Here is a 17,045-nt window from a genome sequence, read left to right on the forward strand (position 1 = left end):
GGGTTAGAGTTAGGGCTAGAGTTAGAGTTTGGGCTATGGCTAGCGTTTGTGCTAAGGTTAGGGTTATGGTTAGGGTTAGCGTTAGAGTTAGGGCTAGAGTTAGGGTTAGCGTTCGGGCTAAGGTTAGGGTTAGCGTTAGGGCTAAGGTTAGGGCTAGGGTTAGATTCAGAATTAGAGTTAGTGTTATGGTCAGGGTTAGGATTAAGGCTAGGATTAGGGTTAGTGTTATGGTCAAGGTTAGGCTGAAACCTAAGTCTAGAGTTGGTTTTGGTTATGTGTTAAGTTTTAGGCTGAGGTGAATGCTTAGGGTTTGGTCATTTTTTTATCGATTAGGATTAAGGAAATACATAGGTATAGAGTTTGAGTTAGGATCATAACTTGAGGCCGGGGGGGGGGATTCTCCAGGGGGGTTATTGACAAGGGGTAATTGCCCCGGGGGGTAAATACGGGAGGGGGGGGTCTCCTCCGGGGGGGGGGGGGGTAATTGACGGGGTGGGGGTAATGTCATGTAGCCAGGTCCACTATTAGAAAGCCAAGATTCCAAACTGTGTAGCCTTATGTATGTAGGTAATCTAATCTCATACAAGTTCTTGAAAGCAACATCAAAGACGAGAAATAAAAAGAGCCATCGTTGTCGGCTTATTTAACAGGGAAGTCTTAGTCTAAATCAATCCACGACAATGTCTTTAAGACAATAAACCTTAACTTTGCTTGAAATAACAATATCGTTCTTCATTCAGTCAAACTCAACATTATGGCTTCACTGAACTTTGTCATTGAAATGCATGTGTAGTTTGAAATGTGTGTCTGTTAAAATTGTACAGTTGATACCGAATATATCCAGCCTTTTTCTTCTTCGTTCAGCTGCTTTTCTTTCTGGATTTCTTTTCTTATCTTTTGTCAATCCAAGAACAAGTGTTGTATCCCCAAGATAGGTTGCTATCCCCAACTATAGAGCCTCATCTACACGGGAGATTGAACTCAGGACTTCTCGGTTTAGCAACCACGAACTTTACAAGTTCTTGATTTTGGTATTGGCGTGTCAGTTTTCTTCTTTATTTAGTCGACATCTAAAGTTAAACAAAAACAGTTGCCTACCTCAGCAAAAATCAATGTAGGCCAATTATGGCCAGTGTAGCAATTAGCAACATCAAAGTTGATTTGAATTCCATGCAACACTCATTCCATACTTCTCTAGTGTGGGGGTCTTGCTTATTAATATTATCCTGTTTGTTTGATACTTTTCTTTAACTTAATAATATTAACCATAGACACTTTTTGCCTGGAGTACAAACTGGGTCACAGTATTCTCTGGTAAACAATTAAGTTCTTTTCCAAATATATGCTCAGCTAATAGAAACAGCATTCCTAGATTATTTTATTTTTATTTATTTTTTTTTTTAAAGGGCTTCAGCTGTTTTAATGTCAACTTGTGCTGGGAATACTATAACTACATACAACCCTTTTCAGCTTTCAATCACTTGCATCTTATGTACAAAGTAAGAAAACCAAATACATCAAATTTTGAGAAATAATTTATTTATGAAACAATTGCATATAATTATAAAGCCAAACATTAATATATCAAGATTATTGCAATTATCACCATTTGCAGATTCTTGTTTAACTATGGTAGATGGAAGTATTAGTTGCCTTTTACATCACTTTTCACTTCCTGAAACAAAACAAAATGATTTTCTTAATCATCCATCTGAAATAATAAAATTAGCAAAAAAAAAAAATCTTTAGTTTAAATTAGTTTAATACATCAAAACAAAACAAGAAAAAAGTGATTGAATGAGATGAATCATGGCATAGATATCTATAAAATTTTGCTTTAGTGATAAAGGGGGAAAAATTTAAGTTATTTTAAGTGAAACATAAGCTAGAGAAATAAACTATTAGGCCTAATTTAAATAATTTAATTCCTTTCTCCCAAAACACTACATGTATCCTTAAAATAAGAAAACTTAAAATTTATCAATATTTACCTTGTGTATAAACTTTTCTGTACATCTACTGTATCAGCTTGACGCTCATTAGGTATGCCTAGTTCCTGTTGAGCAGTTAAGACAGATTAAGTAAATAATTCAAATTTGTAAGACAAACCACTAAATGATACTGTTTTATATATATATATATATATATATATATATATATATATATATATATATATATATATATATATATATATATATATATATATATATATATATATATATATATATATCCTTCCTGCAAATCAGCATATTTTGCAAAACAAATATTTAAAAAAAATACATAATGATATTGTATCAATCATCACCACTGACTTGGTTTTACTAGGTAAAATATTTTTTTAAATACAATATTTATACAAATAAAAATCTATCTCAATCAACATGTTCAAAATAAACCAAAGCAAACTTGTGATAACTTACCTGATTAATGTTTGAGAGGATTCACCCAGTTCTCGCCACTGAAGCAGATTAGATGCATGTGTTATTACACTTGTGATATACTGATTGCCATTTTGTGTACTTTTAGTCCTGGAGATCTATGTTGTAGGCATAGACTGTTAAACCTGGATAGTAATATTATAGAAGTAAATTATATCTAGTATAATATAAATATTTTAAAATATAAATGACACTAAATTATATTTATCATTATTGGAAATAAAAATGGTACAATTAAGTTATAAAAAAACAAATTATAAAATTTAAAGCAGCTTATTAATAATTGTCATACCTTTTCCTACTTTTATGTCAAATGTAAGAGGTAATAGAGAAAGAACATCTTGTGTCATTTAGTATGCTGTAGTCTTATTACTGGTAAAAATCAGATCTTCCCTTTTTTTTGGATGAACCTGTAAAAGAGAAATTACAATATGGATAAACACAATGAATATCATATCTAATCCTCAACTAGTTATCACCCCAATCCTAACCTCATTTTTTAAAACCAATTTCTAAATATGTTTTCAGAACAAATGTATGTTAAGTCTACCTATTTTAATGTTCAGAATACTAATATTTATCAAAACTACCTCCAGTTGAAATTCAAGATACCTTTATAAAAAGTTATTATGACTTTAACTTTGTGTAGTTGTTATTTAGGCTATTTGTTTAATTTATATTATTTAAATTAATATTTCATGCCTTGTTTTAAAAAGATCTACAAGTCTACTTTTGATTTTATGGTATAATCTGATAAAAATTAGGCTGCTACATCTGAAAACTAAGGTCAATGCAAAGACTTCCAAATTAACGATAAGTAGGCTTGTATAGATATTGTATATAATTACTAGCCCAATAGTATTACTCTACGACCAATGTATAGGACTTAATGTATCAGACCTAATTCCTATAATTAGGCCTACTAATTATTAAATAATTAATAGATCTAACAGTAGGATAATTACAATTATGGGCCTTAGCTGACATAGAGAGCTGAATACTTCACTAAACATTTTTAAAAATTATAGTAAGCTAAGTGAGTTGAATTATTTTATTTAGATAGGCCTAGGCTATAATATACTCTATAGCAGTCTATAGTGATAGTCGCAGAGTAGCGTATATCATAATAATTTCAAATTAAATCTATAAGCAACATTAAGCCTCTGCCTTGTTGCCTAATTAAAAACTAAAGCCTATTAAGCCTTTTCCTAATAAGCCTTTGGCCTAATTTAAATAACAGCCTATAGGCCCTATAATATATAAATAGGCTAAACTACTTGTAAGACCTAATAGACTAATGACTAAGAGAGTGCTAGGCCCCTTTACGATATTATATAATAATTGCTTGATCAATATCATAATATCTAACACTGATTACATTAATTTACATAAGGCTATACCATCTTAACTATGACTAATACTTTTTCTACTAATAAAATAGGCTATCTCTAGTTTAAACTTAGGCCTAATAGTAATTAGTAATTATAATTAAGTAGGCCATTTTATGACATTTATAAAATTTTTAGTAGATGGCCGAGCCTTAAATTTAAATACTAAAATAGATTTAGCATACTATGCCTATTGTTGGTCTAATTAATAATTTATTTTTCATTTAGAATTTTAGATCTCCAAAAGATAGGCCTAGGTCCTAAATAAATTATTTTTATTTTATTGAGCCCGCCTTAATGTATAAGATGTGATCTGTTTTTTTTAATAAAAATAACCCTACACAATACTAGTGATTTAACTAATATCTAGTACTACTTTAGGCCTATTTAATTATTTATTAGTAGGCTGAATAAAATCTAAAGCTATAAGGCCTACTTTATTACTATATTTGCCTATTATTCTATAATTAATTTATGTTTTCTTTCAATACATAGTAGATCCTGTAGTACCTCAACATTCTAGTGCCTCGACATACCAGATTTTTTAAATATGAGCAGTTGAGCGAGTAATATTTCGCTTTAAGTTACGCGCAAAATTTGAGATACCATATTTCACAGTTCATGTAAAAGAAATACCCCCAAAAAGATGCAAATGATTATTTATCGCAGCTATTTAATTATAATAATAAGCGTCTTACTCATATTTGCAGCATTATGAAAGGGAGAAAGAAATAAACTTCCTAAACAAGTTTTATTTTAAGCTACCAGCACATGAAAGCTAACGTAATAATTTTATTTAGTATTTAGGCCTTACGCTTACGTTTAAGTCTTAAGTGCAACAATGCTCAGTGAATTTTAGCCATTAATGGCATTAAGTTTAGGAATGATGTGTACTTGTGTAGCTTTAACTTTAGTATATTTATAGACCTAAGCCTAATCTTGTAGATATAGATCTACAAACAATTTGAAATAGAAGAGATTTAAAATTGAGTAGATCTAGATCCTAAATGCTAAAGGACAGCTATGCCACAGAAATAATTATCTTTCTATCTAGTCAATCTAGACTAGATCTAGAGTGCTACTGAAAAATTACTAGATTTTCTAGATCTAGGTTCTATCATTTACTTTCGACGCACTAGGCATACTTTTAACTTTTTCTCTCTAGTCAATAATGTAGATTTCTAGATCTAAATGTAAATCCTGATCTTGTAGATATGATTTACCTAGGTTTTACATCAGTGTAAATCGTTGATCAAGTAGATCTAGTCTAGATCTGGACTAGCTCTCGTCAAAACAAAATGGCTGGAATATTAGCTTCAAAACACCTACAGTTTATGCTTTCCTAATTGTGGAGAGCATGTTTAATTATTGTTTTATTTTCAACGACAGTGTTGACTGAGAAACCACCAAAGGGTTTTATTCTCAACGACACAGTCGGAGAGAGGCTCAACGATTCTGTCGTTGAGATGATCCGCATGGGGTGTCTAGAAAATCAAATTCTACCAGTTTAATAGTTTCTAATATCGTTGTTCATTTTAAATGGTAGTAAAATAAAACATTAAATTTGTAACGACAAAAAAAATTAGGCTTGCCAAGGGGGAAAAAACATGGCAAAGCAAAACTGGTTTCTTTTGTAGGGACTCGGTGGCATGAACACATCTCTACTCACATAGGTAATCAAGCGTGCACGTGAGCTAATTGGTGTCGCCTGCCGCTAATCAAGCGAGGAAGACAGACGCGACACGAGGGAAGGGAAATAACCGAGGTCTCACAGCCAGACAGGAACGATAATCCTTCTTGGCTGGAATCTGGGAGAGTTATACGGGGCTTGTGCGTAGGAAATAGCAGCACTACGTCGGTAAACAATTAAAAATAGACACAAAATAATCCGGGCCGTCTTTAGATGTGGGGTTAGTCGAGACTACAGTCTACAATAGCAGTTTGTTTTCGTAGCTTCAGAGACAGGAGATTAACATATCAGCTTAGGTCTTAATTTAGGTAAATGGACAAAAAGAGTGTATACGTGTGTGCCAGGGGGAGGTGCTTGGAGTAGCCCGTGTGGACCGGGGTGAGGGCGCGTCACTGTCAGCTGCCTGCTATAAAATACATAGACCACAATAAGGACCACCACAAAGTACAGAGACTATTTCCAGCATTACCATAAGGTCCAAACACCATCAATAGGTCTAACGACCAGTACACAGTCTAAACACCACCACACAGTCTAAACACCACCACACAGTCTAAACACCACCACACAGTCTAAACACCACCACACAGTCTAAACACCACCACAAGGTATAAACACCACCACACAGTCTAAACACCACCACAAGGACTAAACACCACCACAGGGTCTAAACACCACCACACGGTCTAAACACCACCACAAGGTATAAACACCACCACACAGTCTAAACACCACCACACAGTCTAAACACCACCACACAGTCTAAACACCACCACACAGTCTAAACACCACCACACGGTCTAAACACCACCACACAGTGACCAAAGACCATCAATAGGTCTAACGACCAGTACACAGTCTAAACACCACCACACAGTCTAAACACCACCACACAGTCTAAACACCACCACACAGTCTAAACACCACCACACAGTCTAAACACCACCACAAGGTATAAACACCACCACACAGTCTAAACACCACCACAAGGACTAAACACCACCACAGGGTCTAAACACCACCACACGGTCTAAACACCACCACACAGTCTAAACACCACCACACAGTCTAAACACCACCACACGGTCTAAACACCACCACACAGTGACCAAAGACCATCACATAGGGCCCAATGACCACCACAAGGACTACGATTTGTCACCACTCACTGACCATCGTTCAGTACCCCCCTACTTCTCATGTCCAACACCCCCCCCCCCCCCCCCCATCACGCTGACCAGTACAACTCCACACATTCGAACCGTCTAGCCAAGCATGTTATCTACACCAAAGTGAGCGCCTAATTCCATTACCCGTCCCCGCCTCACGCACGCATGACATCAACATGCTCACGTTCCCCGGATGTGAAGCATGTTTGAACTAACAACACTCAACTCAAGTTTTATCTCCGCTACAATTACAACCTGCCATTTAACACCACACACACATACACACACGTACATACAAAAACACAAAATTTCAAGAATACGTGCACACACATACTCACACTTACATACACCCACAACCACAAGAATACGCGCACGTACACACACACACACACACACACACGTACATACACACAATTACTAGAATACGCGCGCGCACTCACACGCGTACATACACACACAAGTACAAGAACACACGCGCTAATACACATACACTTACGCATACACACTTCATTCCTCTCCTGCTAATTAAAAAGTTGAACCAAAAAAAAAAGATGTGTGTGGGGTGGGGGAGAGAAACAAAACCACACCCATTATCTTTCTGTTATCTCCCCTCAAGAGGCGCTGCTTTTGCCACCTAGCCAGATCGAAGCGAAACCAAAAGATTTTGATATTTCTGTGTCACCCACGCGCCTCGCCTTTTAAAGACACGTGCGATCGGATGAAAAAATTCAATTAACAGCGCGATTGGCTAAATATGAGAAGTGAAAATTGAACCCCGTGGCACTCCCCGCCTCATATTTTATTCATTTCCCGACCGGGGAAGATTCAATTGGAGGTATCCGTGATTTCATTTCTTTCAACCATCTACAGAAGGGAAACAACCGGGGATAAGCAAAGGGAGACGAGCACAGAAACAATTTGCCCAGCACCCGTCTTTGCCTTGTTTTAACTCCCTTGCTGGAAAAAAAAATAAACCCACTAAAATATTAGTGGGCATTGATTCGCCGAGCAGGATATGATTCAGCGTCTAAAAGGCTAAAACAAATTGACAACTTCAAATTTAGATCAGGACATGAAATTTTAACAGCGGATAACCCTGTTGAATTTCAGCTCACACCGATATGCTAACAGAAAATAGTGCGCGCGTTTTAATCTCTGGCAGTGAATAGCATCATGCGGATATTGTGATAATAGAAATTTGAAACTTGACATTTAAGGAATTCAGTTTACAAAACCTTTCGTTGCAAAGGTTTCAGATAGACGTAATTATAAGGCGATGATGTCGAACTTTTTAATCAGATACAAAGTTTCATGTTTAGACAAGTTTTCGAAACGTTGAGTTTTATTTCTGCCTTGTTACCTATACTCAAATGTTTGCTTGTATTTTACTTTAAAATGTATCTTACAAGAAGGCAGCGAGATATTATGTCTAGCTTGGGTAGGCAAGTAGGGGGTTGGTAAAAATTTGGTGTCGAGATTATTATCCGGGAATGAGAAACTACTTTTCTTGGCTATCATTTGGGAAAATTTAGGCTATTTGCCTTTCTAGATACCCACATTTCTAGTTACCCAAATTTTTAATTACCCACATTTCTAGCTACCCTTATTTCTAGTTACCCACTTTTCTAGATACCCACATTTCTAGTTACCCACATTTCTAGCTACCCACATTTCTAGATACCTAAACTATTCACACCGCAACACTTTTCCCGATCGTACAATAAACATTTTCCTCAATTTTACAGTAAACATTTTTCCCAATTTTCCAATAAACATTTTTTTCAAATTTTCCAATAAACATTTTCCCAATTTTACAATAAACATTTTCCCAATTTTACAATAAACATTTTCCCAATTTTACAATAAACATTTTCCCCAATTTTACAATAAACATTTTACCAATTTTACAATAAACATTTTCCCAATTTTACAATAAACATTTTCCCAATTTTTCAATAAACATTTTCCTCAATTTTACAATAAACATTTAAAGCAACATATACCACACATTGTTAGATGAAGTCATGTTTATTTTCATAAAGTATCTTCTAACATTTCAACAAGGGGCATAACTCGGATGTAGTAGTATAATTTTTAACACCCCAACATTTTCATGCTTTATTTTACAATTTTCCCCACAGTGCCAGTGTCCGGTTCACACGGAGTCAAGCTGAACACCACGGAAGAGACAGTTACGGTTGTCGCAGGAAAGCGAGCTATCCTCCCGTGTTCCGTGGATTCCATAGCAGACCTGAATGTGAGAATAAAATCATTTTTACCTCTCTTCGTTTGTTTTGAATACCAATGTCATCGTCTTATGAAGTTTTAATTCCAACTCTAAACCTAACTTTAAAATATTTTCTTTTTGGATGAGATTGGCACTTATTAAGGTTATTGAAGCCAGTAACAGTATCGCTTTCATTAGATTACTGTTGTTAAATCCCTTTAAGCCATCTGTTCTCTCCCCTTACCAATTTAGTCGTTCCGAAATAATTGACAATTATTTTAGATTAAAAGTTATTATTCAAGTTTTTATTATAATTATATTATTTTGATAATTCTTTATCCCTAATTTGTTTTTAAATTTTTATTGGTTTATTATTTACAAAAAAAATTGTTGGTTTATTATTTAAATAACAACAACATGTTAACAAGCTCTCCTCAGTAATTCGACACGAGCCAAATATCCCTCTAAACCTTACTATTCTTTATCCATTCATTTTGTTTTAGGTTTTCAGAAACGAATATAAGGTAAAAAATCTGGCCACTTATGCTAGTCTATTGCTCTCCTGCATGCCAGCTTGCTTCTGTTGGAAACCTTAACCTTTAACCTTTAACCTTTCTTCCTCCTAGACAACTCCACCCGTGTTTGTGGGTTTTCCGTACACTAATCAAACTAATTTTAATTAGGGAATGATATAGTGTTGTGCATTGTCCATCTTAAAATAGATTACGATTTACTATTGTACGTTTTTTTTTTACCCATCTTCTAAAATAATAAAATACTACCATAAAAAAAGTATTTTGCTGTATTTTGACCTGCTAATGAAAAAAAAACTAACAGACACCAATGATAATTAAGTGCAGGGCATATGGGAATGAAAATATTGCGCAGAACAAGTTTTCTAAAGATAGAAACATAACAGTTTACCAGCCGCTATAGAGGTGGTATAAATAATAGTTACAGATTTAAACGGTTTTTATGTTACCGTCAAAATTATGTTTTCTTATATAATAAAACATATTTTCTTATATAATAAAACATATTTTATTATTATACAAATACTTGCTTAGTGAACCTTTCAAGGGTAAAAGTTATTTTTTAAAAAAGCGTAAAGTTGAGATTTGTGGAATAACTATTCTAAAGATAGGTCAGTGTTTATTATTAGATTAGACTTGAAGCAAACTTCCTCCTGAGTGACGTCAGAACGCCTGTCCTCCCCTCCTCTTGGAAGGGCGAGATGGAAGTTTCATGTTGTGAAGTGAATCTTAGCCGGTCTCGTCGACTAAGTGTCGGCCATTCTCTGCTTGCTATTGTTGACTTTGTGTCTGCTGGAAACAAGTTTTCTTCTCCAGTTGTGTCCGTTAATCTGATCATGTCTTGTAGCTTTTCTATACTTTTTTTGTTCTCTTTGTTTTAGAAAGAAAACTGAATTTTAACCATATTTTTTTTTAAAGCAAAGACTGCACTAAAATAGAATGTAGAGATTTTTAAGCTTTGAAAACAATAATTTTAACCTCATGGAAAAATATGACGGGAGAAATCCTGTTTGTACATACTTTTTTTTTTTATAAATAATTTCAGACTTACTTATTGATTTTTTTCAGCTTTGCTGTATCCTATTTTTAGATTTCAATTAATACAACATCTGAGTAAAAAAAAAAAGAAATGTGATATACGGAATGAAATATTGTTCTTTTAAAATCTGCAGAGAATATGTTACTTTCAAAATCGTGATTTCTAACTATTTTACTAAAACATTTTGTATGCATTACTACAAATAACATGCTCTCTCAACTGTATATATCTAATTTAATGAACAAATTCAATAAACAAATTCAATGGGTGCAACAATTATGAACTTTTCAGCTTTGTCAGTAGAAAAGCGTTCAGTCATTATTCATATTCAACAAAAAACAATCTAAGCGCCAGTATTTAGATACAGCTGACAGACAGACAGTCCATGGACCAGACTTGTGTCCAATGTTTCAGAGGCGTAGCGATGGGGGGCAGGGGGGACAAAATGGGTTGGAAAAAGTAATCGAAAGTTTGAGGGGGGGGGGGTGCAAACCGAAAGTTTGAGGGGGGGGGAGGGTGCAGATTAAAAGTTTGTCCCCGGGCGCCGGGAAGGGTCGCTACGCCTCTGCAAATGTTTAGAACTAAAGAAAAGAGATCCTTTTAATGTGTTCACTGGCCGGAACAGTACAGGTACAGTCCAGTAGTAGCAGAGGCAATGTGTACCAATACGGGAGTCACGTGTGTGAGTGAGGACTTATGTTCCAAATGTAGGCTAGCGCAGTTTAGGGGGCCAATATTCCAGATTTGAAGTAGGATGTCCTTTTGTAGGTGCGAATGCTCTAACCTACAAATAGGGTGTAACCCTCTATGGCTAAATGTTCGAGGTATGCTGTCAATTATTGTGGGCCAACGATGAGGGCTAGAGGCAGGTTGTTCGTGTTTAGGCTTATGGAATGCTGTTGTATGTTCATTCGGTCAATGGTAAAAATCTGGCAAATTTATGTAGACGCTGAGGTTAATTATAACTTTCAACACATCGTAATCATCGTATTTATATTAACCTGCCCACCCCTCACGTATATAAAAGATCCTTTGGGAAGATGAAGTAGAGATTATACATTTCTTGAACTAGGCACACGAAGGGAAGGTGTAGTCAGCACTTTGCCCAACCGCCTTTACTTTCTCTAACATAAGTTAGGTACTCATTAGAGCTGGGTGGACTCAGGGACGTCCTACTGACTTGGACCCGGATTCGAACTCCATACTTTCGGGCTAGCAGCCTAGCGCTCTACCTCTTGTGCCATGCCGTTCCAGGTTTTCACTGATGTTCTCATAGCTAAATTGATGCTTTGTCCTACACTAACTTTCCCACCCGCATGAATGGAACAACCCACACTAACCTACAAACTTAAATGGAACAACCCACACTAACCTACAAACTTAAATGGAACAACCCACACTAACCTACAAACTTAACTGGAACAACCCACACTAACCTACAAACTTTAATAGAACAACCCACACTAACCTACAACCTTAAATGGAACAACCCACACTAACCCACTCACATGAATGAACAACCCACACTAACCTACACACTTTAATGGAACAACCCACACTAACCTACAAACTTAAATGGAACAACCCACACTAACCAACATAACGACAATGAAACATTTCACGAGCGTAGATTGTCACTAACAAGAAGTATGATTGTTTGATCTAATAGACAGGATTGTTTGACTTTCAATAGAGAGGATTGTTTGACTGTCAATAGAAAGGATTGTTTGACTGTCAATAGACAGGATTGTTCGACTGTCAACATACAGGATTGTTTGACTGTCAATATTCAGGATTATTTGATTTTCAATAGACAGGATTGTTTGACTGTCAATATTCAGGATTGTTTGACTGTCAATAGACAGGATTGTTTGACTGTCAATAGACAGGATTGTTTGACCTGAGTTTGCTCTGTGAAAATCCAAGCGATTCCTTATGTGTGGAAAATGTCTATGATTGTAATATAATAGCAGCTTCAATAACAATGCGTATGATATTTCGACCCAGTAATGCAAACATGTTTTAATGAATACATTTCTGCTTAGCATTGTTTAAATAATGAATGTCATTTTACGTAATAGTTTTACCTCTATAATATAAACTTTTTTAACGACGATATTCAATATTTACAATTTTTGTAAAAAATAAAAAAAACATCTTCACCGTGTATTTTACATAGTTAACATGTCACATAAAAAACGGGATAATTATCTTTGTAAATAATTTTTTTAAGTTGTACAATAACGTACGTCTTCAGTCCTATCTATCTAGAAAAGTGGTTAGCATAAAATGTAAAATTAGTAAACAACTTTTAAAGTAACAAGCTTTTTAATAAAAATGCACTCTTAATAATAAAACAATAAAAACAGGCGTATGATTATTTTTAGCGATAATAGTTTAGTTGCAGATTGGCTGCTTTAGTATTTTCTTCAATACGTTTGACCTGAAAAACTTCAAAAATAAAATGTTACATAGCACATTCGGACCTCGCGAACTGCTGTATAAGGAAGGCTGATTACTTGTTAAAGTTTTCTCTATTCACATTACTAGTATACGGATACCATAATTCGATTTGCTGGCTCTATGCTTAAGAGTCAAGAGTCAGTTCCAATAATTTCAGGCATCACATCAGATATTTAACATTAAATGACAAGTGATGCTAAATGTCACAATAGATCATGTCATTTGATCTCCGTTTATTTTATAAAAGTTCTATATACAGAAAAAATTAATGGGCCGATGTCGACAGTTACTTATGATCACCCATAGCACCAGGGGCGTAGCGAGGGGGGGGGGGGAGCGGGGGGTGCGGATCGCACCGGGTGACACCATTTAGGGGGGGTGACACCAGGGCAAAAAATAGCAAAATATATAGAGAAAAACTTGAGCGGGGGTGCAAATCGAAAGTTTGAGGGGGGGGGGGGGGGGGGGTGCTAATCGAAAACTTGACGGGGGGGGGGGTGCAAATCGAAAACTTGAGGGGGGGGATGCAAATCAAAAGTTTGAGGGGGGGGGGTCGCTACGCCTCTGGGGGGTGACACCATTAAGTGCCGCACCGGGTGACACCCGACCTCGCTACGCCACTGGTTAGCACTATACTATAAAGTTGACATGGTTTTTAAGGTTACGATGAGCTAAATATTGTTTTTTTTTAACAAAACGGATTGCCCAATTCACGATCATATAAAGTAAAAACCTAAAAACTTATGAAGTCATTTCAAGAATGCCGTAATACTTGATTTATTAACTGCAGTTATAACTAACTCCACAATATCATTCCGAAAGTGCAAGTCGACCCGTATTTTAACAACCCAGCATCACTATGCCCCCCCCTCCCCCCACCACCCCTGTCCTGTCGTATTGATCTCATTCCAAGCCGCTTACATTTCAGCATGTTATGTAATACATCAATAAAAATGACAATAATATAATTATGAAAAAGAGACAAAATGATGTGATTAGCGCGCGGATAATTACAGAATAGTTTCATTATCTGTGTCGTTAAACGGTGCTCAATTATTTTCGTTTGACTTTTTAAACAACTAGCGTTGTTGGTTCTTTTTATCAGCGGGAAATTGGTTAACATTTTCTGTCTATGCTCCCCGACAAATTTGTTAACATTTTCTATCAAAGCCTCCGGAAAATATGTTAACATTTTCCAATATATCCCTGGAAAGTTTGTTAATAATTGCTATGTCCCGGCAAATTTGTTAAAATTTTCTGTTTATACCTTCAGCTAATTTGTTAACATTTTCTGTATATGATGCCAGGCAGATATGTTACATTTTCTGTATATGATGCCCGGAAAATTTGTTAACATTTTCTGTATATTATGCTCCCCGGCAAATTTGTTAACATTTTCTGTATATGATGCCAGGCAAATATGTTACATTTTCTGTATATGATGCCCGGAAAATTTGTTAACATTTTCTGTATATTATGCTCCCCGGCAAATATGTTAACATTTTCTGTATATTATGCTCCCCGGCAAATATGTTAACATTTTCTGTATATGATGCCCGGCAAATTTATTAACATTTTCTGTATATCATGCTCCCCGGCAAATTTGTTAACATTTCTGTATATGATGCCCAGCAAATTTGTTAACATTTTCTGTCTATGATGCCCAGCAAATTTGTTAACATTTTCTGTCTATGCCCGCTCAGGTGATCTGGGTGAACCCAAGAAAAACGGTCATGAGCTTGGGCGACCGCAGGCTCATCGACGACAGCAGGGTGAGTGTAGAGAGACCTTACATGAAGATCTGGAACCTTCTCATTCGTGACGTCAGACACAACGACAGCGGCACCTATCAGTGTCAGGTCAACACCTTCCCAGAGCAGATCAAGAAAGTTAACTTAGACGTTAAAGGTGTGTGGAGTGGTGGTTTAATGTGTGGGGTGTGTGTGGGGTGTGTGGGGGTATGTTAGCAACACGCAGGAGCAGATCAAGAAAGTTAACTTAGACGTTAAAGGTGTGTGGTATGTGGGTTTAATGTGTGGGGTGTGTGGGGGTGTGTGTGGGGTGTGTGGGGTTATGTTAGCAACACGTAGGAGCAGATCAAGAAAGTTAACTTAGACGTGAAAGGTGTGTGGAGTGTGGGTTTAATGTGTGGGGTGGTGTGGGGAGTGTGGGGGTATGTTAGCAACACGCAGGAGCAGATCAAGAAAGTTAACTTAGACGTTAAAGGTGTGTGGTGTGTGGGTTTAATGTGTGGGGTGTGTGGGGAGTGTGTGTGGGGTGTGTGGGGTATGTTAGCAACACGCAGGAGCAGATCAAGAAAGTTAACTTAGACGTTAAAGGTGTGTGGTGTGTGGGTTTAATGTGTGGGGTGTGTGGGGGGTGTGTGTGGGGTGTGTGGGGTTATGTTAGCAACACGTAGGAGCAGATCAAGAAAGTTAACTTAGACGTTAAAGGTGTGTGGAGTGTTGGTTTAATGTGTGGGGTGTGTGGGTGTGTGTGGAAGGTGTGTGTGTGGGGTGTGTGTTGGGTGTGTGGAGTGTATGTGGGGTGTGTTAGATTAGCACCACGTCGGAGAAGGGCAAGAAAGTTATTTTAGACTTCCCAGGTCAGTGTGTATTTGTGGTTCGGGGGTGGGTGGAGAGAGTGAGGTGTGGGTGGGGCGTGTGAGGTGTGGGTAGGATGTGTGAGGTGTGTGTGGGGCATGTAGGGTGTGTGTTATATATGTATGTGTTAGTGTGTGAAGTGTTTTAGTGTATCCGATGGTCAATGGTCAGTTGAATTATGTTGGTGAACGTTGGTGTATGTTGGTGTGTGCTGGTGTGTGTTGGTATGTGTTGGTGTGTGTTGATGTGTGTGTGTGTTGCTGTGTGTTGCTGTGTGTTGGAGTGTGTTGGTGTGTGTTGATGTGTGTGTGTTGGTGTGAGTGTGTGTTGCTGTGTGTGTTGATGAGCGTGTGTAGATGTGTGTGTGTTGGTGTGTGTGTGTTGCTGTGTTGTGTTGCTGTGTGTTGGTGTGAGTGTGTGTTGCTGTGTGTTGCTGTGTGTTGGTTTTCACATCTCCTGCCTGGCCTGTCCCACCCATCCACCATGACGTCATATTCCCAGTGCCACCGATGATCCACAACAACCTGTCCACCGACAAAGTTGATCTGAAGGAGCACGAGACAGCCACCCTGGTCTGCAACGTCTCGGGGGTGCCCCACCCCAACGTCACGTGGTTCAAGAGGGACACGGTCTTAAAGCAGAAAGAAAGTGAGGACTCCATTTTAAAGTAGTTTGTCTAGTTTTCAGAAAGCATTATCAATGACTGAATGTATTTACTTGGTCAAATCGGTGAACTCGAACCTTCTGGCAGATGAGGCTCGACAGCTAAAGACTGCAACTCTTCTAGGAGAGACAACTCCAAAATCAAACAACTGCCGCCTTGTAGTTTTTCTTGGTTGGACAAAAATTAGGGAAGCAAATTTAAAAAAAAAAAAAAAACATCAAAAAACAGGCCGACACGTAATACTAGAATTTAAGAACGAAGACGAAGAAGAAAGAAGAATGACTGACATAACTAACCTTAACACTAAATTATTAGTTTGTTTTAATAAAATCTCTATCGTGTATACTTTGAGATAGCGCTAATAAAATAAATGGTTATAACAAAACTATCATTTGGCACCGCCAACCTTCAATACATTGGAAACCCAAAACGTGAGGGAAATAACTCAATAAAAATAAATAGACACAACATTTATATTAATAGCCTCCCTTGATTCTTTAAAAATGTAGCGTCGTTGAAACAAAACAGCTCTTGCATTTAATTATAACTTGTATCCACTTTTTTAAATGTTTTGTTTACACTGACCGAGCTTTATCGTTGCAGGGATCGGCACCGAGGGTGAGGTGCTCATCATCCACAACATCACACGGGTCTGTCAGGGCACGTACGAGTGTTACGTCGACAACGGCGTGCCGCCAGCACTCACCAAAGCCATACGGGTGGTGGTCAATTGTGAGTATTCACGCAGTCAGTGGTGGACACAAGGGTGACCAAGTCCGTTTAATGCATATATAATATATTTATTAAAAGTAAACTACCCTTTCGAGCCTG

The 17,045-nt window shown here is 37.0% G+C and overlaps 1 protein-coding gene and 1 long non-coding RNA gene across 13 annotated transcripts in view; one reads left to right on the top strand and one right to left on the bottom strand.

Moving 5' to 3' along the window:
* The window catches only part of LOC131935035 (lachesin-like), a 131,248-nt gene that overhangs the window by 100,585 nt on the left and 13,618 nt on the right, over window positions 1-17,045 (top strand). The window contains exons 2-6 of the mRNA XM_059291310.1: window positions 8,827-8,942; window positions 9,416-9,436; window positions 14,651-14,855; window positions 16,052-16,198; window positions 16,818-16,946. Of these exons, the coding sequence (XP_059147293.1) occupies window positions 8,827-8,942; window positions 9,416-9,436; window positions 14,651-14,855; window positions 16,052-16,198; window positions 16,818-16,946 (618 nt within the window). The remainder of the gene's footprint in view (window positions 1-8,826; window positions 8,943-9,415; window positions 9,437-14,650; window positions 14,856-16,051; window positions 16,199-16,817; window positions 16,947-17,045) is intronic.
* LOC131935032 (uncharacterized) lies at window positions 1,521-5,180 on the bottom strand. 12 transcript variants are annotated; one of them, XR_009385891.1, is made up of 5 exons: window positions 5,156-5,180; window positions 2,731-2,848; window positions 2,421-2,563; window positions 1,992-2,056; window positions 1,521-1,675 (listed from the first exon to the last, which is right to left on the bottom strand). It is a non-coding gene; the product is annotated as an uncharacterized LOC131935032 (long non-coding RNA). The 12 variants fall into 12 exon arrangements; XR_009385887.1 differs by lacking the exon at window positions 5,156-5,180 and adding an exon at window positions 5,061-5,130; XR_009385888.1 differs by lacking the exon at window positions 5,156-5,180 and adding an exon at window positions 4,972-5,040.

The sequence above is a fragment of the Physella acuta genome, unplaced genomic scaffold (assembly GCF_028476545.2).
Source record: "Physella acuta isolate Inbredline_101_S28 unplaced genomic scaffold, ASM2847654v3 ptg000129l, whole genome shotgun sequence".
NCBI lineage: Eukaryota > Metazoa > Mollusca > Gastropoda > Physidae > Physella > Physella acuta.